This window comes from Eulemur rufifrons, chromosome 17 (genome assembly GCF_041146395.1).
Source record: "Eulemur rufifrons isolate Redbay chromosome 17, OSU_ERuf_1, whole genome shotgun sequence".
Lineage (NCBI taxonomy): Eukaryota > Metazoa > Chordata > Mammalia > Primates > Lemuridae > Eulemur > Eulemur rufifrons.
Window position 1 is genome coordinate 29352117 of NC_090999.1, and position 24376 is coordinate 29376492.

Below are 24376 nucleotides of genomic sequence, written 5' to 3' on the forward strand. Positions count from 1 at the left end.
GGAGAAATTTTAAGTTCTTTTTTGGAGATACTAAGTTTGAGATGGAGATGGGACATTGGGCGTGTTGTCCTGGTGCTCAAATGATAGGTCAGGTTTGTAGGCAGATGGGAATCATTGGATGGTTGTTGAAGCCATAGGATAATCTGAGATTTTCAAGGAGAACATGAGGGCAGAGTTAAACCGTCTTGGGAAACTTTATCATTTAAGGGGAAAAACAGAAGGAGAAAAACTGTTCAAAGAATTTGAGAAGGAACAGTAAACAAAGTTAGAAGGTGAACCAGGGGACTGCAGTGTCATCACAGCCAAGTATGAAGAGAGAGAAGAGGAGAGGAGAGAAGAGAAGGGTATACGCAGGTGTGTGTATGGTGTGCAGGGAGGGCGTGCCCAGCAGTTACCAGACACTACAGAAGATTGAGAAGAGATCGTTAGATTTTGAATTTCAAATTTAGGCCAGTATTCTTAAAAGTCCAAATTATAAGTTTGCTTTCATTTTCTAGTCCTCTTATCTGATTGCCTATGTTGGCATAAAAATGTGTTTTGATCAAGAGAGAAGTTGTAGTTCCTAAATTTCAAAATAAAAAACACATCTGTGTTCTTCATGTTCCTTGCAGGGTACGGTCTCTGTGCAGCCAAAGCTCAGTACCCCATCGCTGATTTGGTAAAGATGCTCACTGAGCAAGGCAAAAAAGTCAGGTAAGTGAGAGGCTTGCAGTGCGTGTAAAGATGTGTGTGTGTGAAGAAAAGGAAATACAGTTGATCCTTGAACAATGCAGCGGTTAGGGGCACCGACCCTGTATGGTTGAAAATTCATGTATAACTTTTGACTCCCTCATAACTTAACTACTAATAGCTACTGTTGATCAGAAGCCTTACCGATAAGTCGATTAACATGGGTTTTGTATGTTATATGTATTATATTAGTGTATTCTTAAAGTAAGCTAGAGAAAAGAAAATATTATTAAGAAAATTATAAGGAAGAGAAAATATATCTACTATTCATTAAGTAGAAGTGGATCATCTTAAAGATCTTCATCCTCAGTTGTCTTCACGTTGCGTAGGCTGAGGAGCAAGAGGAAGAGGCGGGGTTGGTCTTGCTGTCTCGGGGGTGGCAGAGGCTGAAGAAAATCTGCATGTAAGTGGACCCACGCAGTTCAAACCCATGTTGGTTAAGGGTCAGCTTTTAAAAAAAAATGACTATTTTTTAAAGTGGCATTTAACATATATAGTCCTAGGTAAAGAAACTAAGTTGTTGTAAAAAAAAAAAAAAAAAACCAAAAACCCAAACTCTATCCTAGTCTTAGTCTTACTGCTTAGTTTTTTGCCATCTATAGAATAGCATTGACTCTAAACATAGACTCATTTTAGAAAGAGAAATTTTATTATTACAAATTCCAGGATGTTTATTAATGGGAAAAAGCAGAAGCCTTATTTCTCTATGGTTTGATTTGGAGAATGAAGTCAAGTAAAGCATTTAAATTACATCAAGTTGTATCTTCTTGGTTTCTTTTGACAGTGAGGAAAAACAAAAGGGCTCAAAAGAGAACTTTTGGAACAGTGAGACCCAGTAATAAACCTGTGGGCTGGTTACTGTTGTGCTGATTTAGCCCTCATCCTGTCAGGGTGGAAAAGACTGCTGAACATGTTCTTTTTATAAAGCCGTACACATTTTGAAATATGAATTAGAGCAGTGGCTATTCCTGCCACTTGCCATGGGGGCATTGGACTGCTCTTGGGAGGACCTCAGACTGAGTGGCAAAGTCAGGGACTGCATTCCTAGATTATTCCTTGTGACCTTAGAAAAAGGGTTTGAGAAATGTAAAAATGGGGCCATTGGGTCGTGAGCTTGGTAACCCTTGAGGTACTTTGCATCTGTCCTGCTTACATTTGGGTCCCCATTCTGGAACTCTGTTGTTACTTAGGAGTCAGAGAAGAGAGCCTCTAGACTTACCCCTCTTAGGACAACTGCTGCCCATTTTGTGGGGATGCTGGTTCACTAGCAGTTGCGTTGACATAACCCCATAAGTCAGAGAGACAAGATAACTCATTAAGTAGAATTAGGGTATTCACCAGGATGTTAACATCTGTTGATGAAACTTTTAAAAAATGTTTTATAATATTTACATTAAAAAATTTGTTAATAGACACATAATGATTGTACATATTTATAGGGTACATAGTAATGTTGCAATACACATAATGTATAGTGATCAGATCAGGGTAATTAGCATACCCACATCTCAAACCTGTATATTTTCTTTATGTTGGGAACATTCAATATCCTCCTTCTAGCTATTTGAAACTATATAACATGTTTTTGTTACCTATGGTAATGCTAATAGTGCTATAGAACACTAAGAACTTATTCCTCCTATCTACCTGTAATTTAGTATCCTTGACAAAACCGTTACTGTAAATAAAAATTCCTTTTAGATGTCAACCTTACACTTTTGTCTAGGGGCAGATGATAAAATAAGCCAAATGGTGTGCCTAGAACTAGTCAGAGTATCTGTGCCAGACTGGATGTGGAATCCTGATCTTTTATTTAAATGTCTCAGCTATTAATAGTGGTAAAAGAGACTTAGATGATGAAATCAGAGAGTTACCTAAATTGACTTAGTGTCAGCAGTTTTGTCAGCTGTTTTATTTCCTCCTTTCTTTCCTGCTCACCCTTCCCCTTTTCTGTCATTCTTCCCTCTCTGCTTCCTGCAATCTATAGTTAGTGTTTTTCAAATACATGAATCAAAATACTATTTAGTGTGGGAATAGCATTTCTGTGATGTGAATGGTTTCCATGTTTAGTGATAATCTTAGATGAAAATAGAAGATGAGAAAAGTCATTGACTATTTTAAAATTTTTACATAAGTCTTCTCTTTAGTTACTTATTCCTATTTTCATATGGGATATTAAACTGTGCTTTCTTTTTAGTCATAGTCTTGCCACTTAGAATATTTGCAGACCTACAAGTGAAAAGGATGTGTTAAAGATTTTTTATGATTTTCCTAAAAAGAAATTGTTTTCTTTATTCAATCCAGATGTGAAAAAGTCTAATGTATTAGTAATGCCTTCTATCATAATAAAATAGAGAAAGATGGCTTTCATGTCCTAGTGATCCTTAGAGAAAGGAATGATTAAGTTGACATACCTCTCTTGTTACCCATTGATCAGCCTAGGTTAACCAGACATTTTGGAAAAACAGTCCAGGGTTAGATGGATGGATGCTGAGTTGAAGAGCATCATAAGACTGTTGGGCATCTTGAAGGAAGGCAGGATGTGAAAGGAAATATGAGAGATGGGGAAGAAGGATCTGAAGAAAAGGGATAAGACAAGTGAATGTTTAGTTTCTGATCTGATTAGAATTTTATCCATGGGGATATAATATAAACTGCTGTTATAGGATGATTTCTATCACACTGCATGGGAAATGTAATTATTTGACTTAAGATATTTAATTATACACATATGAATAGTTCCTCAGTTATAAATTGTTTTTATCAAATAATTTCATAAACAGGCTTTTCAGTGAGAGTTTTTCATTGCTTCACATGGTTGTTGACATAGTTTGTTCAAATAATTTACTAAATTTATTAATAATCTATTACATAGGATCAGAATAAAATTATTATTCAGTCTGGTTTCTCTATTTGTGAGTTAGGATAAGTTAGCTATTTATAGTACTCTGTCTTTCATATTAAAGGTGCAATTATATATGAATATATTGTAGTTTTTTTTTTTACTGTAGTAGGTTGAATTTTCAACATAGTCTTTATAACAAATTATGTAAATCTTGCATTTGAATTAAATGGACTATTCTTGCTAACATGATAGTAGATTATCATATTTTTCTTGTTTTCCTTTCTAGCTTCTGTGTGGAATTTTTTTAAATTTAAAGGGATTCATAGAAACTATTGATTTTGCTGTGTATTAATACATGTGTTATCTTAGGAGAAATGCAGATTTTCTTTATGAAGTTAGGACTATGTATATACATATATGCTAGCTTTTCTTTTCTTAAAGAGACAAATGTCTGTTTGAACAAGAGATGGCTGCAGCAGTTACCTCGTAGTTTAATGAAATAAATCTGTATTTACAGTTTGCGGTAATTTAGTCCTTTCATCACTCTGTGGAGCTCCCACAGTGTTCATTGAGTACAGCTGCTGGGCCTCTGGTTTTAGTAGGTCTTTGTGCCTCAGGACCCCAGCATGCCTAGCATCCAGATGTGGTGACATACTCACACACATCCCCTGTGGAAATGTGCCAGTATGGACATATGATTGTCATCAATTAGTTACGCCCAAGTGGTGCCAAGAAAAACTGCATCTGTCATACAGTCTGTCTGGCTTCATGGCCCATGATTGATTTAGAGACACTCCTGTTTTCCTTTACTTTGGCCATAGTCATAACATGCACACAAAGAGCTGAGATTATATAATGAAGCACATGACATTTCATGACAAGAACTCATTTTAGAATGTCATGAAAGTTCACTGACTTAGACTCTCTTTAGTGGCCAAGGTATTGTTGCTTCCCAGTTGTCCAGAATGCCTGTGCAGCTTACCTAACTTCTGCTTCATCTCTAAAAGCATTTTATGGCTAAAATCTTGTAATACAAGAGCCACAAATATTCTTTTTATGTCCTAATTTTTGGATTGATTATATGATAGGCTTTTCATTATAAAGCAGAGATAATGTTCCCAATGAGTAATTCTTAGAAAGGGACATAAATTTTTTTTTGTACTTAATCACTGCTTGATTTTCTTCCTATAAAGCATCCTTGCTTGGATTATCACAGAAGTCTTTTGAATTTACTAAATAATTTTCAACTTCTTTGATTGACTAACTGATGTTACACATTGCTTTTTTTTTTTTTTAATTAATTAATTTATTTTTTGAGACAGAATCTCGCTTTGTTGCCCAGGCTGGAGTGAGTGCCGTGGTGTCAGCCTAGCTCACAGCAACCTCAAACTCCTGGGCTAAAGTGATCCTCCTGCCTCAGCCTCCCGAGTAGCTGGGACTACAGGCATGTGCCACCATGCCTGGCTAATTTTTTCTATATATATTTTTAGCTGTCCATATAATTTCTTTCTGTTTTTAGTAGAGATGGGGTCTCACTCTTGCCCAGGCTGGTCTCGAACTCCTGAGCTCAAACGATCCTCCCACCTCGGCCTCCCAGAGTGTTAGGATTACAGGCGTGAGCCACTGCCCCCGGCCTACATTGCTTTCATGTTAATGTTCAACTATATCTTTCTATTAATAATTTATTAATAGAAATTTATTTCTAGGTACTGAGAATACAAGGATGCATAAGCCCAGTTCTCATTCTCAAAAGTTAATAGTTATGGCCCGGGCAACAAAGTGAGACTCTGTCTCAAAAAAAAAAAAAAAAAAAAAAGTTATGAAGAAAACAAATCTATAAATAAATGAATGAATGAATAAATTCCATTTAACAGGATAGTATGCTAAGACAAGTAGAATAGCAGTAAGAATGCAAAGGAATAGTCTGAGTAGTTAGCTGCCCAGGGAACATTTTAAACTACTCATAACATGAATTTTTTTGCAGGTTTTTTAAAATAAATATTTTTATTCTTTTTATCTTCTATCTGAACACATCTAGATGCCTATGATATTTACAGCTTAATAGTGTTTTACAGTCTTGTATAACATGGTTATTGGTTTAAATATGTTATTTTTACTAAGAAAGAAATTGATCCTTTGAAGATACATGAAGATGAAATATTTTGTCCATCTAACTGGATTTTCCTGTTTTTCATGAAGTAAATGTGATTCAAATAAACCAAAGTTTAGGCTTCTTGGATTTGTTATGTTTTTGGGGGGAGGAAAAGCCAAGGCACATTGGTAAAGTAATAGTCACATGTTTCTCAGGAGAATAGAAATTAGGCCAGGTAAAAGACCTAGTATAATATTTGAATAAAGAAATAAACATTATTTAGCAGTTTTATGTCAGCTTTGTAATAGTTTTTTTTTTTTAATAAAAGACACAACCATTCATATTAATGGCTATTCGTTTAACAAGTAATTATATAGTACTTCGTGCCAGACACTGTTGTAGGTCCTGGGAATGTATCAGTGAATACAACATATAAAAATTCCTGATCCTATGGAATTTGCATTCATTGAGATGTTAGTTTAATAGGCTTCAAAATAATATGAATTGGGGGCACATATAACCCCATTGTGTCTCCAGTTCAGACAGTATTATAGTTGAAAAGAGGAAGAACAGCTATAGCATAGGTTATTGTATCAGAGTTTCAGAGTTACAGCTGGTACTGGTTAGCAATGAATTAGCTAATGCTTCTGGTTTTCCCAAAAAATATGGTGTGTTTCTTTGCACTTTAGATTGAGCCTGCCCTCTTCAAAAAGATGATAGCAGGAGGGTGGGTGTGATGGGGTTTGTTTATGTACTTGGTCAAATCAGTGAAACTTTTGTTGGAAGAGAGGAAGGTCAAAGAAACTGTGCATTCACTCACATCTATGTTCAATCTATTATGTGGAATTTCCAGTAATCCCCCAGATCAAAGATGCTTCTTATGCTCCTAGGAAATGGCCACCTTCATCCCAGATTGTTTGGCTTTATACTGTCCACAGCATATTGGTATGGTGGAAAGAAAAGAGGATTACGTTAAAGCCTATGCATTAGGTGCCTTGTAGGTCCTCTTCCAGCCATACCATTTGAGGACTCATTCGTTAGAAACCCTTGTCACAGGCATTCCATATCCTGAGGAAGAAACTCTCACTATTGATGAAAACCTGTGTTTCCAACCATCAGGGTGATTTTTAGCTTCTAGTATTATTAGGGAATTAAATATGAAATGTCCAATTTCGAATCAAAAGTTTATTTTATCTCAAACAAGAAGCAGTACAATTAATCAAAGTATGTGCCTAAACTATCAACACAGTTTTGCCATCTTAACAGTAGCTTGCTTATGCCAGCAGCAAAGAAGCCTGGAGAGAGAGTGGCAATGAAATCGTAAAAGGTGTTTTTTACAGCTTGTTGAGATTTGAATATTTTTCCTTGCAAGAAGTGGTCCAAGGCCTGGAAGACAAGGTCTGGTGAATATGGTGGGTGACAGAGAGTTTCCAAGTCCAGCTTTTGTAGTTTGAGCAGCGTTGTTTGTGCAACATGTGGTCGAGTATTGTCTTGCAAGAGGATTGGCCTGTCTCTATTGACCAATCTTGGCTGCTTAATCATAAGCATCCTCATCATTTCGTCCAGCTGGTTGCAGTAGACATCCGCTGTAATCAATTGACCAGGTTTCATGAAGCTGTAGTGGATATTACCAGTGCTGGGTCACCAAACAGACACCATTAGCTTTTTCTGATGAATATTTGGTTTTGGACTGTGTTTCGGTATTTCATCTTTATCTAACTGTTGTGCTGAACGCTTGCGATTGTCAAAAAGAATCCATTTTTCATCTACATCTACAATACGTTATAGAAATGGTTCACCTTTATGTTGTGACAGCAAAGAAAGAGAAGCTTTGAGGTGATTTCTCTTCTGATGCTCATTGAATTTATGTGGTACCCATCTATCCAGCTTCTTTACCTTGCCCATTTGTTTCAAATGGTCTGATATTGTTGGAACAGTAACATCAAACCTTGCTGCTAATTCACACAAGATTGAGATGGATTTGCTTCCACTACAGCTTTCAGCTCATCATTGTCCACCTTGATCTCAAGTCACCCACATAGCTCATTTTCAAGACTAAAATCACCAGAATGAAACTTCTCAAACCATTAGTATACTGTGTATTCATTAGCCACATCCTTCCCAAACACTTCATTGATATTTCGCGCTTTCGGCGTTGTATTGGTTCCATGATGGAACTCATATTCTAAAATAACACAATTTTTTTGACTTATCCATGGTTTCACAAAAATTGCTCTAAAAAAATTGAAAGATAATCCATAATGTGAGTTTGAAAGAGTGAGGATGTACCTTCACAATAAAAATAAAGAAGTGTCAAAGTGAAATGTCAGAGATATCAGCTGTCAAACTTAGTACTTAAGGAAATTGGACATTCCATTCTTAATAACCTCATGGTTATAATAAACTTTGAGCTGAGTTTTTATAATGAAGTTCATGTGAACACAGCAGAGTATAAATAAATAAGCCCTGTTCTTATTTAATGTCCAAATTCTTCAGTATCTTATAAATAATTTTCAATTTCTTGGCTCATTAGCCATTGCATTCTAAGAGCCATTCAACAACATCATTAAAGTTATTTGACAGAAAGATGAAATTATGTATAATTTTAACTAAATCTCTACAATATGCCAGAATATAATATCCTAGAACATGAGTCACAAATTGAATTTTAGGTTTTCCTCTGATATCATTCTTCATAGTCTTGTTGGTTATTTTGAAATCAAAACAGTGTCAGTAGTCATATAGTTTCTATTCTGGGCTTGGTAGTTAGATTTGGTTCAGTGATGCAAAAGCCAGATTTAGGCACAATCTATAATTAATCTCCTTGGAGAGGAAAAGGTAATGTTGGGACATGGTTCTATAGAGAACTGCATTGATGTTTGCATTAGATTGTCTGACTTGATTCTCCTTAGGTGACATCTCATCTGTTTGGGTGGCCTCAGTGTCACAGGCCACATGTACAGATGGAAAATGTGACAATAGTTTGTCAAACATTTCCTCATTCACATTCATACGACAGGGTCTATTATTCTGCATTAGAAAAATTGTGCCCCTGAGACATTTTCGTAAGCTGACTTTCATAATTTTTTTTCTGAAGAGAAGGCCATGGATAAACAACAGATTTCAGAATCAGAGTAGCAGTTCAGCGCTTATTTGCCTTTAAAAAAAAGAAAAAAAAAAAAGATACAAAATGTTCTCTAATGTTGGATGTTGGAAAGTACTAGGAAATTAAATAAACTTTTTTTTTTTTCATTCGGAATTACATGAGTGAGTTTGTCAGAACCACTGTTTCTAAGAAGGACTTTCACAATTTTAGAAAGCTGGATGTCTATCTGTTTGCCTGAGAAGCCTCACCAGAGAGGTTGGTTCCACATCCTATCTCATTAATTAGTTTTTGTGGACAGCAGTTGCCTTGGCAGAAATAGTTTTTCACTTCATTACCATGTTTCTCTTCAGATGGAGAGATGAGCCCCCCGCAGCTGGTCTCAGCCTTTTTACCACTAAGGGTAATTTAGGTAACACGGATGTTCACCCTGCTGCCTTCATGTTTGGGAAGGTTTTATTCTAAACTGATTTGTTAAAATTATTTCTTTTAAAAAAACTTTCCCTTGTGCTTTTAATAAGTGACCCATAACTGTCAACCAGAAGTTCTGATCAGTATGTGATAACCCAAAGAAAACTGCATTTTCAGTCTGTCAGTCATATTTTTCACAGGTGAAATATATAATTAAATGTAACAAATACTGGATATAGTAGCAAATCTTTTTATTACCTCCATGGAACCTTGTCAGAATGGAGCATTGCCACATGCAAACATGGAATTCAAAAGGTCCTTGAGGTGTAGCTCATACCAGGGACACTCTTCTTGCATCTACAGTGGAATTTCCAGCCTGCTTTGTGACAGAACACTGTGCAAACGTATTCGTTGTTTCGTTTTTGTTTTGTTTTGATACAGAGTCTCGCTCTGTTGTCCTGAGTAGAGTGCCGTGGCATCAGCCTAGCTCACAGCCACCTCAAACTCCTGGGCTCAAGCAATCCTCCTGCCTCAGCCTCCCGAGTAGCTGGGACTACAAGTGCACACCATGACACCCAGCTAATTTTTCTGTTTTTAGTAGAGATAGGGTCTCCCTCTTGCTCAGGCTGGTCTCAAACACTTGAGCTCAAGCCATCTTCCTGCCTCGCTCCCAGAGTGCTAGGATTACAGGCATGAGCTACCATACCTGGCCTGAGCAAACATATTTGGTATAATTTCTAAATAAAGGATTCCTGCCTTAAGCAGCAGTTGGATTGGGGAATTTTTAAGGTCTATTTTAATCATTAAAGTTTTATTGATTTACGAATATTTATGGCTTAAAAATAGGAGTAAGTAGACTTTTAATAAATGAGCCCTCTTTTTATTTTCTCTTTGTTTTTTTTTTCCTAATTTGTCAACTTCCTAGGTTAGAATAACATATTTAGGAAAATTGTGGGATGGTGGTGCTGTGAAGGCAGAATGCTAAAATGCAATGTACATTATCTTGTGTACAGTTTGATTTTAAAATATAAAACACAGGAAAAGAAGGGAGATTAACTCTTTGAATATTTTGACTATGGAAATAAATTTTGCTAGTGATTCTCAAAACATATAAACGGATAAAGGTTGTAAGGAGCTTCTATTTAAAAATTCTGGAGATCCTTGTCACTATAAGAGCAAGAGGCTACAAAATGGGGAAAACACTCTAAGGACTTTAGAAAGGAGCCCAGTTGTCCTTGCAGTTTCTTCGTCTAATTGTTGAATTGGGGTGCTCAATTCAATAAACCAATGGTTTATTGCTGCACTAGGCCTGGATATTCCCATAATCTGAACACGAAGATGTATTTTATTTGAACAGTTTGATAAGATTCATGTGGTGAATGTTTTATATTCTTTAGTGGCCCCACATGCCCAAGAACAACTGCTATAATGCACTCTGGTCAGGACATATTGTCTCCATGGCCTGTGATCGTGGAAATTTATGTTGTTGTTGTGTCCGCTTTAAAGCACGTGGTATTTGAAAAACTGTAAGAATGGGGTTTATACCATCATATATTATAAAAAGCTTTTAAAAAATGATAACTTTTTTGATTGTTCCTTTCCCAAATTTTACCAAGTTTACTCAGTATTCATGAGTAGTTCTTGTATATACTCTTATTTTTTTTTAATTCTCTCTTGGTTAATTTAAAAGATTCTGAAGATCAGGTTTTTTTCATTTGAGTACATTATTCCACTCTTTTTGAACTGTGCCTGGATCTATTCTAAATTGGTGACCAAAGCCTGGGCTTTTTTTTATTATAGAAAGTTCTATGAGAGACTTTATCATTTTCATACTGGAGAAAGAAACATAGCAAAAAGGGTTGAAATTTTGTTTTCTTCAAGATAGTCAAGAGATTATCCTAACTTGATGATGACATTTGTTGTGTCTGTCAACCAAGGAGACAGTACTTTTTTGGCTCATAGTATCTGTTGAATGGTTAACAGTGAGCTTTTGAAATTTGACTCTATCAGAATAAATGTATATTTTAATATTAGTTATGACCAAATTTCCAGTGAGTCCACTGGTTATAATTATTGGCCTTACTCTACCTTTATCTACCTTTACTACATTTGCAGACTTTTGATGTAACTGTAAATACAAAGAATTTCTGGCTTTTATTGAACTATATTGATATTTACTGGGATTTCAAGGTAAGAATTAGAAAAGCAACCCAGAAAGTGTTGACATTAAATCAGCATTTTGTTTGAATGTGAAAATGTGTGCTTCTTTGTATTAAGTGATCATTAAGAAGTGGGCATTTATTTGAAAAATTCAGATGAGCATTTATATTATAAAAATGTATTTGAGTAGGATAATGGCTGTGTGCATTTACTGAAGGCTTATGTCTGCCAGGTGCTGGTCTAAAGTACTTTGTATGAAATGCTGTTTACACGAAATATCTCATTTAAATCTCACAGTAATCCTCTGAAGAGGTTCCATTGTCAATCCCATTGTACACAGGAGGAAACCGAGGCACAAAGAAATAAATTGTCCAAATGCTTTGAGCCCTAAGCAGTGGCAATCTAGAACTCTTACCTGCTACCCTGCGCTACTTTTCTAAGTTTTTTCTCTACAAAGAAACAGAATGTTTATGAGTCAGTGTACCTTATGGGGCACACTGTGTTTTTTAAGACTCCTTTGCTCCTCCTTTCCCTTCAGTTGGGTCCCTACAATAGAGTGTCAGGTACTCTGGGAAATGGTAAATAAGACATGGTTTCTATACTTCAGGAGCTCTCAGTTGAGAGAGCACAGTCGTGCCAAACAGTCATTATGTTGCAGTATGGTAAGGAGGAGATGCATAAAGAAAGAGTTCTGGGAGCATGGAAGATCTTTCCATGATCTCATTTTAGTAGTTATTAATATTTTTCTTCTGTGGAATATTGTCAGGGACAGCTGGCTCTGTTTTTTAAGCATGTGCATAATAAAAGATAATTTTTGTTGTTCAATGAGAAGAGCTAAAAGGCTGGTAGGCTTTGCATGTTGAAATTCTGGATATTTTTCATGTGATGATGGAAATCGATGAGCTTTGGCCATCAGTTCTTGGAAATTGTTGGTCATGGCCAACCAGTGTCTGATATAATTAATTTTAATCCATGCTTTGGAGATTATCCAGTTACATGGGCCAGAATCGCTTATAAATTCACATTGACTCATCAGTGTGCATATATATTTCTACAAATTTGAATGTATTCTGTTATTTTTCTTAAAACATTGGCATCCTCCAGCATGTGTTTTTCTCCGACCTTAGAGTCTTAAAGTTTAGTGTAATAAATTATTATGCAAGCAGATATAAAATGATCTGTCCTTTGGGATATTTAGCATAACATGATCATTATGTTGGTGATTATTTACCCTTCACAACTAGGTCAACAGAAACATTGTCTTTATACAGTCTGCAGCTAATCAAGACAGTACAATAAGAAATAATATATTTAGAGGTCTTTAATTTCTAATTTGGTGCAAGATTCCTCAGTTAAAGCATAAAGATGGTAGTGAGATGGATTAATTTAAAGATGACGAATGCAGTATTAAAAACAAATAAAAAAATACAGGAATCAAGGAGGGATGCAAAATTGAAATTCAAAAGTAAATCACAAAGTGTATATTTGGTTATCCAGCTAAAATAGAAGCACTAGTTCATGGGCTGTTAGGACGAGAAAGAGAGCTCTGTGATAGGCTGAATAATGGCCCCCCAAAGATGTTCACATCCTAATCCCCAAAACTTGTGAATATGTTACTTTATATGGCAAAAGGAACTTTGTAGAATTGAATAAGGTGAGGGAGATTTGAGGTGGGAGATTATATTGGATTACTTAGGTGCACTCCGTGTAATCACTAGGGTCATTATAAGAGGGAGGCAGGAGGGTCAAAGTCAGAGAAGGAGACGTGACAGTGGAAACAGGAGTCAGAGTGATATGGCCACAAGCCAAGGAATGGGCGCAGACTGTAGAAGCTAGAAAAGGCAAGGAGTGGATTTTCCCCTACAACCTCCAGAAGGAATGTGCAGCCCTGCTGACACCTTGATTTTTTTTTAGTCCAGGGAAACGGATTTTGGACCTTGGAGCTTCCAAACTAGAAGATAACAAATTTGTGTTGTTTTAAGATACTATATTTGTGGTAGTTTGTTACAGCAGCAGCATGAAACTAATACCTTAAATATCATGTGGTACAGCGATTTTTAGTCATCTTTACGTCTCGCCAATCAGGTTTTGGGAAGAGAAATGGGCCTGGGGAAGCAAGAAACACTTATTGTGATCAGAAGGACTGGGAAATTAGAAATTTTTGGTGTCTGAGTTTACTATTAAATATTAACACCTGAAAAGAGCACACATGAGTAATTTGAGAGGCAATTAATACCATAGGGTTGAGGTAGAGCAACCTCATGTATTAAAGTTATTCTGGAAATCCTGGGTTCCATCTAAGCTGCTTTTGTCTCTCACTGGTTGAGATCCATCCACCATATCCCACGATGAAGGACTATCTCAGTGTACAGCTGTCCTGATAAGGCCCACTGCTCGCCATCATTTGCAGTTATGTGTAAGATGCTCTTGAATTAATTGTAGACTGAACTGGTTGGTGGTTGGTACATCATCTCAGGTGAATGAGCCTCTCTCTCCTTGACTTGCAAAAAAGAAGCCTGAAACTTCCCTAGATATAAGGCATTTGTTTTAAATTGTTAACAGAAAGTCTTTTTTAAAAACACTCATTTCAATTGTTTCTTTTGCATTTGAAGATCTTCCTTTCTTCTATCCTATGGAAATGAGAAGTATTTGGTCAACTTCTGTTTTATTTGGTTTATTAAAAAAAAATCACAATTTTGCCCTTTTTCTAGCCAGTTGATCTAGATACTTTTTTGCTTAGAGGGTGTTGTTTTCTGAGTTGTTAAGTATTTTCTGTTTCTCTTGAACCTTATCTAAGTACTCTCTGATCCTTTGAATCTGCAGTTCCCTGCACTAAATCTAGTTATTACTTTCATCATGAAGTCTGGTCAGTAATAGAAGAGTACCTTTTGGTACTCTTGGGGGGAAATAAAAAACCCTGAGTTAAACTGGAATGCAGATTTGAAATTGATACAGTTGAAATACAAATTGGCATTAACTCTGAAAGAAAATCAGCTAATTAATAATGCAATGTGAGAAACTTTAGATATATTACCAAAACCTCTGTTAAAGTAAAATGACCTTTCTAAACTAAAATTTTTGATTTTAAGATATGTTCTTTTGGAAATGATTTTGTTCCATCATTATTAAAAAATGATCACACGTCAGGGCCCTAAAACTTAACTATAGTATCTTTGTCTTTATTGGGACACATTTTCTGTGCCTTTAGTTCTTCCACACAGTATTTAGAGGAACAATGAGTTAAAATATTGTAAGTACTCATGTATACCAAACAATGCATTAAGTTACATAATAAACTACAGTTTCAATTTAAGTTCTTCTTGGCTGAGATTTGGATTGTTAGCCTTGGTAATCTATTTTGTTAGATATTTGCAAGGAATTATTATCTGGGGAGAAGACAGAAATATGGGCTCTGTCCACTTACATGCGAATTGAGCAAAGTGTACAGGTGGTTACTATTTCTAACAACTACTCTTTATCTGATTATTGATCATTTTTCAATGAAGTGGCTATCAGGCTATCAGAGAAAGCACTAAAAGCCTTTAAACATTTTTTTTTCTTTCTCAGTTGAAGTAAGAGTAAGGGAACAGGGGCAAACGGCTTTGAGCTTTCTTTAAGACCATGCAAATATCCTGCATCTCATCAGACTTTGCTCCCTAGATTGAACAGGTGCTGATGACTTTTACAATACTAGTCTTTATTATGATGTTTTCAAAATGGCAATTTAAAAACCTCACCATATTTATCAGCTCATGGTCCACCACTGTAAGGGAGAGTACATCCTATTTTATTTCTTTATTTCTTTACTTATTGATGTATGAATCTGTTACCAGTATTGACTCATGGGTTCTCATTTTCTCCAGTGGGTTATAATCTATTACTATGCTTATTTATTTTGATGTTGAAATAACTTCCTTATTTTTACATACTTTGGTGCATGTGCCTTTAAAGCCATATGTTCATGTCCCTCTCTTATGTGCCTTTTGCCTTGTGTACTTCCTTTCTCATTTTATGCAAGAATTATACAAATTCAGCCAAGTTTTACCTTTTCTAGGTCTGTTATTTTTTTCTTACTGCTTCTGTTATTATCCATGATCCTAAGGAATTATTTAGCTATCCCCACCATAGAAGAAAAGGTTAAAAGTCTTGAATTGAAAACTGGTTACTTATTCATAAAGTCAAGTGCCTTTGAAACTTCTATTCATCATATCTTTTTGTTTCCTAAAATTCATGGCAAGTAGGCTTGGGAGTATATTTTGGATATTTCAATATAATACATTTTCTTTCCAATAGTATTTTTTATATTCATACTAAAATGTATGTATTAAAAAGATATGTATATTCAGATTTGAGGTTTAGGAAGATACCTCCATTTAATGAGCATGCACTTTGGTGCCTAGAGAAAATTCTTTTCAAATGTTTTATTGCCACTGTAAAAATATTACATTTTAAAAGTAGCTATCTCAACCAAAGAGTCCATGTAACATTTTGGAAATGCTTTCTTTGGAGCACTTTGAAAACAGTTGTTGTAGTGCTAAATATAACTTACATTTCTGCATGAAGAGTATGAACATAAATTTTCAGTATTTTGCCTTATTTCTTTGTTGTTGGGAGTGATTGAAAACTTTGGTTTGACACAGGCGGTGACATCAGAATAGCAATGTCTAGTTAAAAAAAAGCAATTGTGTTTCTAGAGAATTAAAAAAAAAATTTTTACTCAAGAGTTGAACTATATCTGTTACATTGCCAAAAATGATAAGAGAATTGTAGTTGAACTGAAAACATGCATAAAGATAGTGAGGTTGGGTGATCACAGTCCTGGAAGTAAGCTAATGCCCTTACTTTTATTTTCACTTAAGTAAAACTCTGAACAGCCCACTGAAGGAAGAGATGGATTCTTTTTAAAAGAATGTTAGATTATTAATAGTTCATTCTGTACAGTTCATTTCTACTTACTATCTGTGATGATAAATATATATTTAGTCTTTATCTTTCATTCCTGGCACAGAGCTTCTAAAACTCTTGGAATTTGCTGATAGTGTACCGGGAGCATCTTTTGTTATTTACAGCAAGCCCCTGTCAAGCATAACCTGCTGTTTGTGCTAATAAAATGACTTGTTGGGCCCCTAGATAGCTTCTGGGTGGGGGCTGCTTGTCGGAGGAACTAACCATGTGATGAGAGGGTTGGAATTTTCAGTCCCACCCTTGGAACTCCAATGTCCAAGGGACGGGAGAGGGGCTAGAGATTGAGTTCGGTCACCAAAGGCCAATGATATGATCAATCATGCCTACGTAATGAAACCTCCATGAAAACCCCTACACTGTAGGTTCAGGGAGCTTCCAGGTTGGTGAACACATTGAGGTGCTGGGGAAGGTGGTGCCTGGAAGGTCCATACATTCTTCCCTCCTGAGTTGTAATAACATAATAAAATGCTATTTTTGATAATAACAAAAAGTGCTTCTTCACAAAGTGTATTTTGTGAGCTGTGCTAGCAAATTATCAAACCTAAGGACAGTCTGATTTGTCAGAAGTACAGGTGGCAGCCTGGTATTTGTGACTGGCATCTGAAGTGAGGGCAGTTTTATGAGACTGAGCCCTGAAATCTGTGGAGTCGGACACTCACCGTGTTAGTGTCAAAATTGAATTGGATTGCAGGACACCCAGCTGATGTCTAGAGAGTTTGGAGAACTGGTTGTTGGTGTGGAAAAAACCCACACATTTGATGTCAGAAGTACTGTGGGTAGAAACACTATCAGACCATCCCTAGCAATTTTTCAGAATCTACTTCCCCAGAATAATTTAAGAGGTGCTTATAAAGGTTTTGCTCTGTTATAGACAGTATGCATACTAAGAGGCATTTTTTCCCCATGTTGATTCATCCATGCAAATATTTAATGTGTTTTTGATTTTTACAGCTGTGGCATTGTTGAAACTTGCTGGGGCTCTCAATTCTCAAAGAACATTATAAATTGAATTCTTGAAACGTAACACCATTCCTATTACCTTACTTAACCCATTCCAGCAGAGATAGATACTCCTCAAGTCTTTTCTATACAGAGCTTTCCTAGACCTTGGCATGATGTGGGCTTACAATAATAGCTAGTTAACCACTCTTCAGGAAAACTGAGATAGAAAAAGTAGCTTGCCCAAGATCACAACCACAATTGGTTAACTCTAGTATTAACTAAACAAAAATACCTCTTAAATGGCAGGATTATACTGACAATATTGTATAGTAAGAGCAAGATTTCTTAGAATATACTTCTTTATATTGAATCATGTGATTGTATCTCCAAAAATTTTTAAATTAAAAAAAAAAGGAGTTCAGACTCTTGAGGCTGAAAGATCTGAGTTTGATTCTCAGCTTTAGTATTTCCTAAAAAAAGTAGTGCAAACTGCATAGCACACCTTAAAAAGTCAATATTAGCCACCATTGCCAAAACATATGTCAGCACCCATGTACATACATTCTCTCTTCTTTTTTGCAGATATAGTAATGTAGCTCTAAAGCCCAGTTTATTTAACTAAGCACTGAGTTTGAATCAGCTGCACTAAATTGTAATTCTAGATGGAGATTGTTAAAGATTATTAGGAATAAGATGAAATAATGTATGAAAAACACTTTATAAGCTATATCATGATATAAAAACATAAAGCATTTATTTTAAATGAAAAGTTAATTTTTCCATTATAAAAAACTGTAAATACTCATAAATTTGGAAAATATAAAAAAAGAGGAAACAAAAATGATTGTCTATTTCATTTCCTTATAGCTCTAGAGTTTCTGGGTTTTTAAAATTTTTAATAAATTAATTATTTAGGAATACTCAGTGATTCCAGATGGAAAATTTTATAAATGGGAGTTTGATAAAAGGTAGTACCTGTCATTTGATGTCTTTTTTCCCCCACAATTACAAGTCCCCCAATTCAGGCCCCTTATTATCAGTTTTAAAGATGTAGAAAACCATTTCTCACTTATTTGGGCAAAATAAATAGCCATCTTATAGCTCTTTTCTGGTGGTCTTCTTAGGAAGGGATCAATTCCCATGCTCTTTAATTCTTCCCAACAGGACCTGTGTTAAGAGTGTGGAGAGCCTGGCTTGGCAGCAGTTCTTGTGAAAAGTAATGGGGCATCTTAAGTGACCATAAGGTTTATATGAGCCAGCAACGTATTGTGGCAGCCATAAATGCTAAAGCAGATTTAGACTTTATCAGTGAAAGGTCTGAGGACATGATTTTCTTGCTGTTCCATTTGCATCTAGATCATTCTAGCACATTGTATTCACTTTGAGGGACTGAGGTTGAAGCTGGATATTGACAATATAGGAACAGGTTACTAGGACAGCAGTAGGTCAGGAAGTCCTCTCATTTGTCGAACAGTTGAAAGAACTGAGGATGTGTTGCTTAGCAGGCATCCTAGAATAGCTAACAGGAATCCACAAATGAAAGAGGGACTAGATTCATTATGGTTCCAGGTGGCAAAACTACAGACCTTGGAAAACAATGAGATGAGGTTTCTCTTTGGTATATATAATACACATGTGCATACAATTTTTTTTCTCTTTGGCTCAATATGAATGAATATATATATATATATATAGGAATGAGTATACATATGGCAGGTCCTTGAATAACATTGTTTTGTTCAACATTATTGTGCTATAATGTTGATAAGAAAAAAAATTGATTCTGGCTGGGGCCACTGTCTGTATGGAGTTTGCATGTTCTCCCCACGTCTGTGTGGGTTTTCTCTGAGCACTCCGGTTTGCTCCCACATCGCAAAGCTATTCGCATGAGGTGAACTGACGGGTCTACGTGGTCCCACTCTGAGTGAGTGTGGGTGTGAGTGTGCCCTGAGATGGGATGGTGTCCTCCCCAGGGTGGGTTCCTGCCTCATGCCCAGAGCTGCTGGATTATGCTTCTACCACCTGTGACACTGAACTGGAATAATGGGATAAGTATCAATAATTACCTTACTTGTTTTTATTACTCTTTCCTAAATGTACAGATAGCATTTGTTTCAATGTTTAATATTAGAAGTTTGGTGATGTTTGTGTAAAAAGAAATATGCTGTAGGAATTTGACTCTTGTTTATATCAGTTAGCCTGTGGTAAAATTTGTTTTCTTGTATATCGTTTTGCTTAAAATTGCAGTTTCTAAGAACCTGTAGATGATGTTAAGTGAAGACTTACTGTATATCAATGACTATAACGCACATAATACACACACACAGACACACAGAGTCTAGTTGTGGAATAGACCTTAGAAAGGAGTACATTTCTGGTCTCTGAAGGTATTTAAGGTTGGATGGATCCCTGTGGGGAGATAGTATAAAATACATTTCTTCATTCCTTCACTTTTTATGGCGCCCTTCCTATGTGCCAGGCACCGTGCCCAGTGCTGGGGAGACAAATACAGTGGGCAAGAGGTTGGATTAAAAACCTCTAAAGATCTCATATTTGTGGCAGAAATTCCTTTGTACTTCATTATCCTTTGTCTTGAATGCGAAGTTCTGATTGTGCATGACCCATTCTGTGTTTTAAACACTCCTGTGTGTTACTGTCACGTTTCTTCTGTGATGTGGAGTAATACTTCATACTGTTCTCTGAAAGATGGTATATGCATATTTAACATCATGTATGTGACAATATTTTATTTCACCACCTTTGACCATCGAGGTTAAAATTGGATGTGGAGTCTGCTTTTGATGGGATAATATTGATTTTTCCACAGGAAATATTTAATTCCCATTTGACATAATATATATATATATATATATTTTTTTTTTTTGAGACAGAATCTCACTCTGTTGCCTGGGCTAGAGTGCCGTGGCATCAGCCTAGCTCACAGCAACCTCAAACTCCTGGGCTCAAGCAATGCTTCTGCCTCAGCCTCCCGAGTAGCTGGGACTACAGGCATGCACCACCATGCCTGGCTAATTTTTTCTATGTATTTTTAGTTGTCCAGACAATTTCTTTCTATTTTTTAGTAGAGATGGGGTCTGTCTCGCTCATGCTCAGGCTGGTCTCGAACTCCTGAGCTCAAACGATCCACCCACCTCGGCCTCCCAGAGTGCTAGAATTACAGGCGTGAGCCACCGCACCCAGCCTGACTTAATATATTTTTAAAGATTCAAGATTTATTAGAAAATGTCATGAGGCAGCACACAGCTTTTTAAATGTAATAAGTAGATATTATTTGTTAATATTATTGAAAGTTCACTGTACTTAAAACATATGTGGAAGCTATAGTTTGTGCATACTAACATATTGAATCTTCAACTTCAGTATTTTTAGATTGACCATATATCTGGCCTAATTGTATTTCTACTTGTAGAGATCAGATAGTACCAAGAGAAAGCAGAGGTGCCAAGAACAAAGTGTGCATATTTGGAGGTGACGTTGGGGTCTCTGTATATTTCAGCCCCTCAAGTAAGGCCAGCTGTTCATTTGTTTCACATCTAGGTTTGGAATTCACCCAGTGGCAGGCCGAATGCCTGGTCAGCTTAACGTGCTGCTGGCTGAGGCTGGGGTGCCATATGATATTGTGTTGGAAATGGATGAGATCAACCATGATTTCCCAGGTAAGTGATGGGGATGGTGGTGAAGTTTAAATATTCTGAGAGTGAATAAAACAGTGTCAGACTTAAAGCATAAATTGTTGAATCAGTGAAGACTGACTAGTCAGACAAAAAGTAAGCTGTACACAGTAGGTATGCAGTTGAAATTAAATAAATGAAGGACAATATTGAATAAGGTGCAAAAGATCTGTAAGCAGCATGGGTAAGTTTTGCTCCTGTGTGAAGAACTGAAGGACGGTGAAAATCCCAGGTTGTGGTGCAGAAATGATGAAGACTGGGGATCTGGGCAGACCTGGCTTCTGAATCCAGATCCTGACTCTCAGTAGCTTGTGGCATTGAACTTGGTACTCAGCCTCAGACTCCTCATTTACAAGAGTGCTTCTGTTCATAATCTAGTATCTGATTCTTGCCAGTGTCTGAGATTATACTATTTTACAGTTATATCAGTGCATGATAATGAAAGTAGTTTTCTTTTTCTTTAAAGTACTAGGACTTCACTAGATAAAGCGCTATACTTTATAGCTGTCATTGGGTAGATGTTGTGAATGATAATGACATTTGGCCCAAGATTATGTTTATTAAAATTAAACCAGTTCCCTCTGGCAAGTGTCCACTATAAACTTAAAAAACACTGTTTATTAGGGAAAAATAATGAAATTGTGAGTATGCCTAGATTCACAAGGCATTTTTGGCAACATTTTAAGGTAGTTTATATCAGTTCTTAAAGAGATAACTTAGGTCATTTTAATTTTATGTCCCATTTCAAATTTCACTTTTGTTAAATTATGTGCAACACCAGCTAGTGCCAGGAATTATGGATACAACTTTAGTACAGTATAGACTTTTAGACCACTCTCTTTTAGACATCAGATTGCATCTTAAGTGGTCACCTTACAAGTTGAGAATGGGATGCAAATCTTATGTGACTAGCAAGATCATTTTGAGATAATAAAAGACTTACAAAGTCAGATTAAGTAGATCCATTGAAAGGCAGGAAACAATAACGCAGGCTTTCGTCAAGATGGTCAGATTCAGATGCAGGACCTGCTGCTTTTTAGCTGTGAGACACTAGCTAAATTGCCTAACCTCTCTGATAAAGCTCTTTGTACAGTGCCTGGCACAAGTGAGTATTCTATAAATATTAGTTTTTGTTGTTGTTATTATAAAGTCAGATCACTATGATTTGCCTGAGAAGAAGTGAAAGTGACCCTTTGAATTTTATATTTCTCTTTTTTCTTTTATTTTGTAGACACTGATTTGGTCCTTGTAATCGGAGCTAATGACACTGTTAATTCAGCAGCTCAAGAAGATCCCAACTCTATTATTGCAGGCATGCCAGTCCTTGAGGTCTGGAAATCAAAGCAGGTAAAGTTTCAGACTTGTATTTCATTTTGATAATCAAAGGTCACTTAAAACACACACACAAAACTTTCTTTGGTCATTTGATAAGAAATGATAATGTCTTTTAGGAGGCCCAGCAGTAAGTACATGTTTAGGGCCGAGTTCCCTATATCCAGCTTCTGTCCGTTCTCTGGCCACCAAAGAACCTGAGTAAATGCCCTCATCACGAGTAGAACCAGATGAGATTATGTGGGTGGATTAACAAAATCTGTAACCACAGCTGAAAAAATTGCTGTGAGCTTTTGGAATGAGTCTGGCTGAATTCCAGCTTGAGTCCAGTGAAGCAGATGGCTTCCCTCTGGGACAGTGAGTCAGTATCATCGCCTTCATATACCAAGATGAGCATATTTTTTTCATTTAATTTTTTCAAAAGGGAATATGTATGTTGCTATGGAGTGTCTAGCGGAAAGGTGATTTAGAAATCCAAACAATAACATGGCATAAGGAAGTAAGCTTTGCTCATGTACATTACTTCTGAAAAAGCTAATTGCTAGCTTTTAGAGAACTCAAAGGCTTGTAAATTTCCCTCTGCCTCTTTACCACTCTTGAGTCATATCTGCATATTAAGAACCATAATAATGTAATATGTATTTTCCCTGTAATTTTGTTTCTCTTTATTATAAATATGGGAGTCTAAAACTTAGTGTTTGTGGTGAGTAGATATGAAATACACTTGTTCATGTGTATATGAAAAATTATGGCATCAGTACTCAATATTTGAGACTTTGCAGAGTGTATTACTGTAGTAATGCCATATGAAACAAGGATAAATTTGTACTGCTTCCATTTTTAGATAGAGTACACATCCTAGAAGACCATAAAAAGGCTTTTCATTTCATTAAGAACTCACTTGATATTTAGCAAGACAGCATGTTATTGTAAATGTCTGTAACACATCAATATTATAGATTGACATGCACCATTCATTTTGCTTTGTAATATTAATCATTAGTTTTGTCCTTGTGAGAAGCTGGATTGCTCTTTGGGCTTTTGTCCTAGAACTTTCTAATATGCTTTACTCTAAAATGATAGAAAAGAATTACACCATTTCCCCACTCAACCATATTTTTATTAGGATTTGTAGTGAAGGTTTATGTACTAAGTTTGTCTTCTTTAGCACATTCATAGAAAGATGTTTATTTTTCTGATTAGAAAATGTTATACATAGTCTTTATAGAGAAAAGCACTGAGAAGAAAATCATTGTAATCTTATCACTCAAGAGTTAAACTATTGTTAACATGACTCCTATGGATATAAGAATATGGGCACACTTTAAAAAATAAAGTTAATACAGTGTAAACATACATTTAAAACACTCCTTGTGTATTTTTAAAGTTTCTGTACTAAAGGAGTGGGACATGCCATGTTCAAAGGCAGGGAAGGGCTACGTTTGTGTGCCTAACAGGTCCCAGGCAAGTCTGTTAAATATACTCTTTCATTTAATCTTTGGCTCTTAGGTCATTGTGATGAAGAGGTCTTTGGGTGTTGGCTATGCTGCAGTGGACAATCCAATCTTCTACAAGCCTAACACAGCCATGCTTCTAGGTGATGCCAAGAAGACATGTGATGCGCTGCAGGCGAAAGTGAGGGAATCCTATCAGAAATAAACATTAAAGATCAAGCTGTTGTCCGATAAAGGCACCTCTTCAGTTGTGGGAACAGGCAAAGTGTCAGTGTACGTGGGTGATATACATATGTAGTGAAGCTCTTGGAAGAAAAGGGAGACTGAAGAAAGCAAAGCAGATACTGTAAAAGATTTTTCAAGAGCAATGATCCCTCGATTTTAAAAAGAATTAAAAATTCTTAATGTCTTTGCATACTTTCTGTGTTATGAATCAAAAATATTTTATAAAAGGAGAAAGAACAGCCTCATTTTAGATATAATCCTGTTGGATTTTTTTGTGCCTCCTCAGTAACCAGAAATGTTTTAAGAAATTAAGTGTTTAGGATTTCAGGGCTTACATTATACATGGGTCTGAAAAATCTGACACAATGTAAACATTGCAGGCACCTGCATTTATGTTTTTTCAACAAATGTGACTAATTTGAAACT

General features: G+C 36.1%; 1 protein-coding gene across 6 annotated transcripts in view; it reads left to right on the top strand.

Annotated features, from left to right (window-relative positions):
• NNT (nicotinamide nucleotide transhydrogenase) overlaps positions 1–24142 on the top strand; it is a 107598-nt gene extending 83456 nt beyond the window's left edge. For all 6 annotated transcript variants that reach the window (XM_069492681.1, XM_069492676.1, XM_069492680.1 and 3 more), the window contains exons 19-22: positions 612–693; positions 20806–20924; positions 22171–22286; positions 23781–24142. In XM_069492681.1, the coding sequence (XP_069348782.1) occupies positions 612–693; positions 20806–20924; positions 22171–22286; positions 23781–23930 (467 nt within the window). In that variant the 3' untranslated portion in view covers positions 23931–24142. The remainder of the gene's footprint in view (positions 1–611; positions 694–20805; positions 20925–22170; positions 22287–23780) is intronic.
• Positions 24143–24376: the final 234 nt, after the last annotated feature.